Source organism: Symphalangus syndactylus, chromosome 20 (assembly GCF_028878055.3).
Source record: "Symphalangus syndactylus isolate Jambi chromosome 20, NHGRI_mSymSyn1-v2.1_pri, whole genome shotgun sequence".
NCBI lineage: Eukaryota > Metazoa > Chordata > Mammalia > Primates > Hylobatidae > Symphalangus > Symphalangus syndactylus.
In genome coordinates this window covers 60,608,019-60,619,517 of record NC_072442.2, presented here as the reverse complement: position 1 = coordinate 60,619,517, position 11,499 = coordinate 60,608,019, and the positions used below count along the sequence as shown (strand labels likewise).

The window sequence follows — 11,499 nt, the reverse complement described above, 5'->3', positions numbered from 1 at the left end:
CGCACTTTGTAAAGTGCCAAGCCTTCAAGCTTATTATTATTCTCTCCAAACCTGCCGGGAGCAGCGGTGTTGTTTTGGGATGGAGGAGGAGGCTGCGGGAGCGAAAGGGGTGGGTTCCTCGGGGTGGAGAGGGCGAGAGCGTTTCTGGATTCGAGAGAGGAAGATTCCAGCAGCTTGGGCGATCGGAGGGCAGGAGGGGAGCCGGGCAGAACTCAGCCGGAGCTAGCGGCTCGGAGAGACAAAGGGGGCGTGACAGCCCGCGCCGGGGGCTGAGGCGGGGCGGCGGGCGGGAGGTGCGCGAGGTGACGGAGGTGTGGGGGGCGTGGGCCGCGGGATGCTGCCGCCCGCTCCGCCTCGAGCTCCAGCTCCGGTTTTTCCCTCCACCATCCTCTGCCCCTCCCCGCCTCTCCTTTAACTCCCCCCTCCTGGGCTCGGGACTGGCTTCCTCCCTTAGCCCGCTGCCCTCAATCCCGGCGAGGCTGGGGCTCCGGCTTGGCGCCCCCTTCCTCGCTCCCTGGTCCGGCGCCCCATGCCGCCCCCGCCCGGCCCCCGGCTCCCCCAGTCCCCCACTTAGGCGAGCTCACAGATCCCGGGGTGCTGGCGCGTGGGCCGGGGGCGCGTAGGGCGCCTGCAGACGGCCCCTGGAAGGGCTCTGGTGGGGCTGAGCGCTCTGCCGCGGGGGCGCGGGCACAGCAGGAAGCAGGTCCGCGTGGGCGCTGGGGGCATCAGCTACCGGGGTGGTCCGGGCTGAAGAGCCAGGCAGCCAAGGCAGCCAACCCGGGGGGTGAGCGACTTTGGGGGAGTTGGTGCCCCGCCCCCCAGGCCTTGGCGGGGTCATGGGGCCCCCCCATTCTGGGCCGGGGGGCGTGCGAGTCGGGGCCCTGCTGCTGCTGGGGGTTTTGGGGCTGGTGTCTGGGCTCAGCCTGGAGCCTGTCTACTGGAACTCGGCGAATAAGAGGTGAGCGGCCTGCGGCTGGGGAGATCCCAGACCCTAGGGCAGTGGATAGGGAAGCTTTGGGGGCTTGGAGGCGGGCTTCTGTGGGCAGGGAGGAGGCAGGAGGGAAGGTCCTGGTGCTCTGATGTGTGATGGGTTACTAGACAGGTGATCTTGGGAGCCAGACTCCGGGTCCCACGCAGAGCTGGATGCGGGTGGTGCTATGGATGTCAGGAGTTTGGAGACCCCAAAGGGGCAAGGAGAAGAAAGTTCATGGGTAGCCGGGAGGGCAGTGAGGTGGGTATTTGGATCTGTGGGAGGCCTGCGTCGGGGGCTGGGCTTGGAGGGAGCCTGGTTACTGTCAGCTCTCAGGAGAGAGCTGCAGATTAGGTGCTGCGAGTCGCTGAGGGGAAGGCAGGGCAGGGTGCCTCCCTCCCCCAGAGGGACTGGGCAGTCGAGATGGGAGGCAAGGGGGTTCCGTTTGGGGGCTCTGGGGACAACTTCCCCAAGGCTCCTTGACTCTCTTCACAGTCTATCTCTCAACTCTTCCCCACAGCCAGAGGGTCAGTGAACTGTTGGCTGAACGATTTCCCAGCCAGAACATATTCCTGCCTTCCTGGCTTTCGGGCATCTTGCTGGAAGAAGCTTGGAGCCCCCTGAACCCTCCTTCCTTCCCTTTTGCATCTGGAGTCCTGAGGACTCCATTGCCCCCTCCCCCAATCTTTGCTGCAAACTCTTCCATCAGACCCTCTGTTCCATGGCATGCCTGCTTTGCTCTGAAAAGAAGCCAGGGGTCAGATGAAACTTCAAGCCACGCTGGGTAGGACAGAACCTTCGGGAGGTCATCTGGGTCCCCTGCCTACATGAGGATCCCACTTCCCGCTGGTAAAAGAGTTCTGTGTTTTGAAAAATTCCTACTTCCCTGGGGAGACTGTGTGAGGCCATGGGAAGGGGGTGGGCTTTGGAGCTCATCAAATCCTTGGTCTTAATCCTAGCTCTGCCACTTTCAGCTGTGTGGCCTTGGGCATGTCACTTAACCTTTCTGAGTTTGTATCCTCAATCCTTACAGCTATTATGAGGATTAGCGTTAAGGCGTTTGAATGCATTACGTGCTCATTAAAGGAGAGCTAGGATTATTGTTCCTCTCTTTATTTCCCAGCCTCCCTCACACTTTTCTGCCCTGCCATCCCTCCCTCTCTTTTCCCTGGATCTCTTTGGGTATAATCTCAATGTCTTTTCTGTACTCAGTCACCCACCCGCCAACTCCTAGCTGCAATGTGAGTATCAGGTGTGTAGCTTGAGAACATAAGCTTGTTTTCACAGGGTAGAGAAAAGGGAGTTAGGGTGTCCTGGGGGCTCTTTCGGATGTGGGGTGGGAGTGGGACATTTGGGAGTCTGGCAAGATATCAAGTAGCAGTCCCCTGGGACCCAGTCCTGAGACCTGTCTCAGCAGCTGTTGATGTCCAGGAAGGGGCTGCAGGGATTGGCAAGTTGTGGCTGTGCTGGGACAGTGGATGCCTGGGTGCACTGGCCAAGGAGATGGTGAAGTGTGTTGGTTGTGGTTAGAAAAGTCAACTCCTTTCCTTTCCAAAGCAATAGAGCACTTGCCCCGGAAGTCTAAGACCCAGTGTGGGATTCCGAGTGGGAGAATGACTCAGGCGGCAGGTCCCTAGACCCTGGTTCCCATCAGCCCCATTGATGGTCATGGCCAAACCAGGCATTTGCCTTCTGTCCTACTAGCTGGCTAACTTAGGACACTGGTCTGGACCACCCTCCACACAGCCCCTCCCTGAACTTCCCCTTTGCCCTGAAATCCCTGAAATTCAGTGGTGGCCTGAAGGAGGGGAGGCTCTGCCCCCATGGTTGGCTGCCATGGAATAGTGAAATCACCTGGGAGGGGTGGGCTGTGTGGTTCCAGAGAGGCCAGCTCCTTGGTAACTGGCATCCTGTTGCCATGGCAACGGGGCTGGTGATGGAGCGGGAGATGGCAGTGTGCATGTGGTGAGGGCGGGCTGAAGAGTGCATTTGGGCACACCAAGGGGCAGGAGACCTCTGAGCCTGGCTTCCTGCTGCTTCCAGTGTGAACACACAGAGTCCTTGGTGCCTGCTCTGTAAGAACAGACTTTCCACTCAGACAAAGGCGGGCAGGCGTGAGCAGAGAATTGCTGTCCTGGAAGGTTGTGGGGTGAGGGAAGGAAAGCTCTGGGGGCCAGGCCTCTGACATCTCTTCCTTGTCCACCTTACCCTCCTCCCCATAGGTTCCAGGCAGAGGGTGGTTATGTGCTGTACCCTCAGATCGGGGACCGGCTAGACCTGCTCTGCCCCCGGGCCCGGCCTCCTGGCCCTCACTCCTCTCCTAATTATGAGTTCTACAAGCTGTACCTGGTAGGGGGTGCCCAGGGCCGGCGCTGTGAGGCACCCCCTGCCCCAAACCTCCTTCTTACTTGTGATCGCCCAGACCTGGATCTCCGCTTCACCATCAAGTTCCAGGAGTATAGCCCTAATCTCTGGGGCCACGAGTTCCGCTCGCACCACGATTACTACATCATTGGTACTTCTGGGCAGAGGGCACGATTGAGTGGGGGCTGCTCCTGATACTAAGCAGAGAGGGAGGGGGACCCCTGCAGCCAAGAGGGAGATCCCAGTGCCCTCAGGCAGTGTTCACACCAGGGCGTGGGGCCAGAATCGGGGCCAGATTCTGGAGTGCCAACCTCTTCCTCTGGCTTTTCTCTCCCAGCCACATCGGATGGGACCCGGGAGGGCCTGGAGAGCCTGCAGGGAGGTGTGTGCCTAACCAGAGGCATGAAGGTGCTTCTCCGAGTGGGACAAAGTGAGTGGGGCTGGGGGACACCTCCTGGGCGCAAAGGGACGTTGGGGCAGTATGATCATGGTCAGGGGCAGTTGTCTCAGCCCCTCTCTTGGTCTTCGTCATCTCCAGGTCCCCGAGGAGGGGCTGCCCCCCGAAAACCTGTGTCTGAAATGCCCATGGAAAGAGACCGAGGGGCAGCCCACAGCCTGGAGCCTGGGAAGGAGAACCTGCCAGGTAGGAACCAGGGGCTAGGCCCCTGCCCTCCCCAGCTTCCTCTGCTCTCAGACCCCAGCTGCCCTGCCATCACCCTCCCTCCCTCTTCAGTTTTGGGGGCGGTGACACAGGAAAGAGGAGAGGAGAGGATGGGAGGGTGGGAGGGGAATGGAAGCCAAATGAGGAAAAGACTCAATTAGAACTAATTAGCCAAGTCAGTGCTTCAATCAGTGCTGTCAGAGAAGTGGGGAGGACTCCGTGGCAGGAAGCTGAAGGGCTGGACACCTGGATTCTGAGCAGAGTTTGGCGGGGGAGGGGAGGTGGGGTCCCCAAGGGGCCTGGGCCCTACAAGGGAAGCCCATGGGGACCCCCAGGGTTGGGTGTCGAGATGCCCAGGTGGCTCCTTCAGTCCCTCCCCCTCTTTCCTCCTTCACCCCTTCCCTGCCAGGTGACCCCACCAGCAATGCAACCTCCCGGGGTGCTGAAGGCCCCCTGCCCCCTCCCAGCATGCCTGCAGTGGCTGGGGCAGCAGGGGGGCTGGCGCTGCTCTTGCTGGGCGTGGCAGGGGCTGGGGGTGCCATGTGTTGGCGGAGACGGCGGGCCAAGCCTTCGGAGAGTCGCCACCCTGGTCCTGGCTCCTTCGGGAGGGGAGGGTCTCTGGGCCTGGGGGGTGGAGGTGGGATGGGACCTCGGGAGGCTGAGCCTGGGGAGCTAGGGATAGCTCTGCGGGGCGGCGGGGCTGCAGATCCCCCCTTCTGCCCCCACTATGAGAAGGTGAGTGGTGACTATGGGCATCCTGTGTATATCGTGCAGGATGGGCCCCCCCAGAGTCCTCCAAACATCTACTACAAGGTATGAGGGCTCCTCTCACGTGGCTATCCTGAATCCAGCCCTTCTTGGGGTGCTCCTCCAGTTTAATTCCTGGTTTGAGGGATACCTCTAACATCTCCTCGGCTCCCTGTGCCCCCCCAGCCCCTTCACTCCTCCCGGCTGCTGTCCTCGTCTCCACTTTTAGGATTCCCACTGCTCCACTTCCTGCCCTCCCATTTGGCCATGGGTGCCCCGCTCTGTCTCAGTGTCCCTGGATCCTATTTCCTTGGGGAGGGGCACAGGCTCAGCCTCCTCTCTGACCATGACCCAGGCATCCTTGTCCCCCTCACCCATCCAGAACTAGGGGCGGGAACAGCCCACCTTTTGGTTGGCACCGCCTTCTTTCTGCCTCTCACTGTTTTTCTCTTCTCTCTATCTCTTATTCTTTCCCTCTCTTCCATCTCTAGTTCTGTTCTTCTTCCCTAGTATCCTCCTCCCCACATCTCCTTTCACCCTCTTGGCTTCTTATCCTGTGGCTCTCCCATCTCCTGGGTGGGGGCATCAAAGCATTTCTCCCCTTAGCTTTCAGCCCCCCTTCTGACCTCTCATACCAACCACTCCCTTCAGTCTGCCAAAAATGGGGGCCTTATGGGGAAGGCTCTGACACTCCACCCTAGCTCAGGCCATGGGCAGCAGGGCTCCCTTCTCTGCCCTGGCCCAGGCCTGTACATACTTACTCCAGCCATTTGGGGTGGTTGGGTCATGACAGCTACCATGAGAAGAAGTGTCCTGTTTTGTCCAGTGGCCAATAGCAAGATATGAACCGGTCGGGACATGTATGGACTTGGTCTGATGCTGAATGGGCCACTTGGGACCGGAAGTGACTTGCTCCAGACAAGAGGTGACCAGGCCCGGACAGAAATGGCCTGGGAAGTAGCAGAAGCAGTGCAGCAGGAACTGGAAGTGCCTTCATCCAGGACAGGAAGTAGCACTTCTGAAACACGAAGTGGTCTGGCTGGAACTCCAAGTGGCTTAGTCCGGGGGAATCAGGGGGTGGGAGGTGGATGGTTCTTACTCTGTGGAGAAGAAGGGCAGGAAGAACTTCCTTTCAGGAGGAAGCTGGAACTTACTGACTGTAAGAGGATAGAGGTGGACCGAGAAGGACTTTTCCCAGTCTTCAGTGGCACTTCCCAAGATCTCCCTTCCCTTGTGCTCTGTGCTGATTTTAGGACAGCTAAGATGACTGCCATGTTCTGTGGCAGGCCCAATTTGTCTTGTTCTTTCCTTTCCATATCCCAGTATAATCTCTGTTAATCAACAGGACTACCCCAAGAACCCATGTGTTCTCCAGAGTAACCCAGATGGCTGTCTTGTTCATTCCATCCTCCATTTCTGACTCCTTTCAGACTCAACACAGTTCCCTTCTTAGTGACCAAAATGGTGGCCTACTGGCTGGTCTAGCTGACAGTGGTACTTAGCAAAGGCCACTGTTTCCATAGTGACCAGCTGATACCTCTTCCTGCCCTCTAGTGTGCAATTGGGTGTTGCCTCAATTTCCTCCCAGCTCAGTTTTATTAGATCAAAGCTGCTGTTGGGCACCAGGTTGGCCACCTCAATCACCAGCCAAGACGGTTGCTTTGTCCACCAGAGGTCAAGTCACCTCTCTGGTGCTGTAGTTCCCAGCTCCTTCCTGATTTTTCTAATCGCTCCTTCTGTGGAACAGGAAGTTGATATTGCCATGGTGGCGGGGTATGCCGTCACCTCAATAGTTTTACTGTAAAAGGGAAATTTGAACAACAAAAACCAAATAAAAAATAAAAAATAAAAAACTTCAAAAGTTAACAAGAAGGCTGGAGAATGACTGGACTTGAATTGGGACAAAGGCTTGGTTAGAATGGCTTTCAGCTGAGGGTTGGATTGCATGAAACCAACCAAGGGGGGTGGGTCCCTAGGGTCCCTAGTCCCTAGGGCTAGTTTGGAGTGGTGAGGTTGGCAGTGCTTGGGGAGGTGAAAATGGGCTGGGTGAGAAGGTGGAGGAAGGTGTCACCTCTAGGGGAGGGAGATAGTAATGCAGGCAGGAGTGGGGTTGCCAATTCGTCCATGGGGACAGTCTGAGTGTCTTGCTAAGCCAAAGCACCAGAGACAGGGCAAGTCGAAATTAGGATCAAAGCAGTAAAAACATGTTAACGTATTAAAGTCTATTCCCTACCATCCCTACCCAAGGCACTTGAGAAGTTTTGCTGTTGGGGACTCGTGGGGAGAAGGGATGTGGCTGATCAGAAGGAAGTAGGAAGGACTCAGGGAGGGACCCAGGCATCAAGCTGCGTGTGCCCTGGCTCCCTGTATACCTATAACCAAGGCTCTTCTCCCCCAAAAAGCCCAGGTGCCCAGCCCCCTAGACTTAGCCCCATTCTCCAACGACAAAAGCAGCCGTCAGGAGCATCACTGGAGCGAGTCAGCAGGGGTCACAACCTCTGCCCTCCCTGCCCCTCCCCTGACTTTAGGTCCCCTCCCGCTGTCTCCCATCTGCCTGGAGGTCAAGGGGTCCCTCTTCCTCTCTTCTGTCCAGTGGGACCCCCGCTCCTCCCCCTCCCCGTCTGAGCAAGATGCCTGGGTCTTGAGAGGTGCAGGCACCGCAGGAGGGGAGTTGAAAGCTGGGAGGCCAGGTGCTGGGCTGTCTGGAATTTACTCTTGCCTTCTGAGCCCACACTAGAGCTGCCCGAAGTGGGGAGGCTCGTGGGGGGTGGAAAGGCTGGTCCTTGCCCCTTAGTGGGGGTTGGTTGTCATGGCAACATCCCCTTCTCTACACAATGGGAAGCCCCCCTCAGTCTCCCGCGTGGATGGAGCCGACAGCCCCATCGCTGGCTATCAGCCTCAGGGACTTGGCAACCGTCACTATGGCAACCCAGAGCCCAGCAACAGGGCCCACTGTGAAAGGGAGGGGTCCAAGACTGGGGCAGGGCAGTGTGTGGGGGGCAAGGGAGCTCAGGGAGACTCTCCCTCCACCTACATCTAGAGGCACAGGTGGAGAGACGAGAGGGGATAAATAGTCTCCGTGACAGACAAGCACCTCGCCAAAGCAGCCAAGACATCGTAACATGCTGAGAGACAGGAAGACACCTGGGGACAGATGCACAGCCGGGGAGAGGAACAGCACAGACTGCACAGCGCCTGGGACACGCCCCCTCAGAGCGCTGGCATCCAGAGACTCCCCGCAGCCCCGCTCGAATAGCACAAGACCAACAGCCTTTCACATGTGTAGTGACTTGGGTGTCTGGAGCTATTTGAAAATGCTGGTGACTTCCACGCAGAATAACGCATGCCGTCCTATTTGCTTTGTGGGGACAAATACACACACATATTCCTAGAGTAGCAACTACAACAAAACAACTACAACAAAACGACTACAGGCACAGGAAGACATTCGTTTGTTCATTGGTTTGTTCATTCACTGGCTCAGCAGCATGTTAAATGCTACTTTGTTTCAGGCACCGGTTCAGGTGCTGGGAGGACGGGGTGAGTAAGGCCAGGTCCTGGCTTTCACAAAGTCCACATTTAGGTAGGGAATGAAATAATACAATTTCAGGTGTGAAAAGGGATATAAACAAAACAGAATGACAGGATGAGGAGGGTGGAGAGTAACAAGGAGCTGCTTTATTTATTTATTTATTTATTTTTGAGATGGAATCTCGCTCTGTTGCCCAGGCTGGAGTGCAGTGGTGCCATCTCGGCTCACTGCAACCTCCACCTCCTGGGCTCAAGCGATGATTCTCCTGCCTCAGCCTCCCAAGTAGCTGGGATTAACAGGTGCCCACCACCTCGCCCAGCTAATTTTTGTATTTTTAGTAGGGTCGGGGTTTCACCATGTTGGCCAGGCTGGTCTCGAACTCCCGATCTTAGGTGATCCGCCCACCTTGGCCTCCCAAAGTGCTGGGATGACAGGCATGAGCCACCACACGCGGCCTGGAGCTGCTTTAGATGAGGAGGTCAGGAAGGTCCCTTTGAAAGAGATGTCCTTGATCAGGACCTTAAGTCATGAGACAAGAGTAAGCCATGCACGCTGGGGAAGGGCATGCTAGACAGAGGAACAGCGAGTGCACGGGCACAGAGGTGAGATCGTGGTGTGTTTGGGAACAGTAAGAAGGACGTCACCACCACATGCATGTTTCGGATGTGTCCTGTTCTTCCCTAGCCTCGGCCTGGAGGGGAGTAAGTCACTTAGGGTCTGGAATCCACATTAAGGAAGTTGATCTCACTCAGTCTTCCATCTCCCTGCCTTTTGTTTCTTGTGTGTCTGTGACTTATGTTTTCCTCGTCTAAATTTTAAGCTCTGGGAGGGCAAGGATGATGCTCTGAGCTTTTTTGGGGGCTGTGGCACAGCTGCTGGCAGAGTCCACAGCAGGCAGGCAGAGCGGAAGTAAAGGAACTGAGAGGGCTGGGACCACAGAAGCTAGAGCTGTCCCCCTGCCATCCCCAGACCGCATTGGATTGAGGCTGTCCTGGGGCTGAGCTGTAGAGTGAAGCTCAGGCTTTGCCCTCCTTCCAAATAATGGCAGCTGAGGGATACTATTCAGCCCGAGGTGTGTGTGTGTGTGTGTGTGTGTTGGGGGTTTTTAGGGAAAGGGGAATGGGGCAAGGAGTGGCAGTGGGAATTTCTGTTTTTTTTTTTTTTTTTTTTTGAGACAGAGTCTCGCTCTGTGGCCCAGGCTGGAGTGCAGCGGTGCGATCTAGCAATTCTGGTGCCTCAGCCTCCCGAGTAGCTGGGACTACAGGCATGTGCCACCACGCCCGGCTAATTTTTTGTATTTTTAGTAGAGATGGGGTTTCACTACATTGGCCAGGCTGGTCTGGAACTCCCGACCTCAGGTGATCCACCCACCTCGGCTTCCCAAAGTGCTGGGATTACAGGTGTGAGCCACTGTGACTGGCCTTGCTGTGGGAACTTCTAATGGGGAATGGTTGACATCACATCTGGAATTTTAATTAGAATGAGAAATGGCGCTTCCTAAGGGGCTATATGGGCCACTGTGGACATGGGGCTTGGGAGAGTTTTGAGACTTGGGAGAAATGTGACAGGGTGGCTTGGAGGCAGGAGGCTGGCTGGCATAGGCTCAGAGTTGGGTGGGGGAAGGAAAAAGGACACAGAATGAATGGGAATGACAACTGGGCAGCCAGAGAGCTACTTGAAAGGTAGCAGGGCAAGTGGAGTTCTGAAGGGGGTTCTGAGGGGACCAGGCCCCAGGTACCCCCAATTCCCACAGGGAATCGAAGTGTTCAGTTTCCTGGTTCTCCCTCTTCCTCCAGTTGCCATCAGAAACTCAGGCACCGCAACCCCAGTGGCTGGTGGGGTGATGTCGGGGGGAGACTGAGCTGCCTCAGGGGGCGGCAGCTGGTGAGTGGGGAGGAATCTGTATGCTCAGCAAACAGCAGCCTCAGTGCCCGGTGGCTGCCTCCTCCCTCATCAATCAGCCCCAGCCAAATGTCCTTGCATTCCCACCACCCCAAGGGGACTGGGGCTGGGCCAGGGTCCCCAGGGGAGATGGGGTGGGGGGAGGCGAAGGGGGGTGCTTGGCTTCCCTTCCCTTGGCCTCTGTTCTCTTCTGTCCTGGAAGCTCTCAGTTCTTCACGTCGTGGAATGACTATCCTGGCCCCTACCATCGTGGGGGCATCAGCTACAAATCACCTGTGGGGGGCTGCTGGAGGAGAAGTATGAGTCAGGCTGTAGAGGAATCTACTCTGGTTCTCACGGGACTAGCCCAGGGCACAGCCGGCAGGGAGGCTGCTGGCATAGAGGCCCTGTCTCCCCTGGCCTCTGTCCCTGATGGATGATCCGGACAGCAGGCCGAGACCCTGACCCCTGGAATGGACCTCTCTTTCCACCTTCTCCTACGCCCCAGTCCTCATCCCCTGCTTCCAGCCAAGATCCAGAGGTCTGGCCCCCAGCTCACCCCAAATCTGCTGTTCCCCACTAGGGACTGGGGTCTCTAGACCTTAGCCTCTGCCTCTCTTTCCCCCTCCTCAGTCTTTGCTCCCCTCCGGGACCCAGGCGTCCTGCCCACTCCCTTCACCATAACAACCATTCTTTTGGAGTTGCTTAAGACTTTAATATCATTTCATTAAGTCAGCAAGTTCAGAGAAGGTTGGGGGCACAAAGAGACTGGGGGTGGGCAAAAGAGGGCCAAGGTGGGGGGAGGCAAGGAAAACCCCCCCCACCCCCCTCTCCGTGGAGATGGCTCTGAGAAATCAAATATTGACAATGAGGGAACAGAACTTATTAAATCTGGGACAGGGATGTGTGTGGGGAGCTGTGGGAATGGCCGGATGCCTGGGTTCGGAGGGTAATGAAGGTTCTGGGAGGAGGAAAAGGCCCGTGGCTGGGAGGTGCAGCAAGGCTGAGGCTCGAGGTCACAACTCTTCTGTCCTTTCCTTTGGGATGTACACAGTCTTGCAACCCTGGGTGTTTCTCTATCCCCTAAGAGCCCCTGGGAACAAGACCCCCATCATAGCTAGCTGTGGTTGCCCCGCCTTCGTCCCTTCCCCCTACCTCCACCTCTGTTGATGAGCTTCAGCAGCGTTTAATCGGATTGAGCAGTAATTAGCAAAGCGAGATGTTTGATTACCTATTTAGCATAATGTGGGGGGCTGGGATCCGTAGGCATGGCCACAGTTGGGGAGGGGAGTTTAAGAAAAGAAATGGGGTCTGTGCAAAGTTCCTTTCCCCGAGGGACCCATG

At 57.0% G+C, this 11,499-nt stretch overlaps 1 protein-coding gene across 1 annotated transcript; it reads left to right on the top strand.

The window, feature by feature from the left end:
• Positions 1-333: 333 nt before the first annotated feature.
• Positions 334-6,614, top strand: EFNB3 (ephrin B3). The gene is made up of 5 exons (XM_055257764.2): positions 334-958; positions 3,193-3,485; positions 3,672-3,764; positions 3,873-3,977; positions 4,405-6,614. Exons 1-5 carry the CDS (start codon positions 837-839, stop codon positions 4,812-4,814), a joined length of 1,023 nt encoding a protein of 340 aa, XP_055113739.1. The 5' UTR covers positions 334-836; the 3' UTR covers positions 4,815-6,614.
• The last annotated feature ends 4,885 nt before the right edge of the window (positions 6,615-11,499 follow it).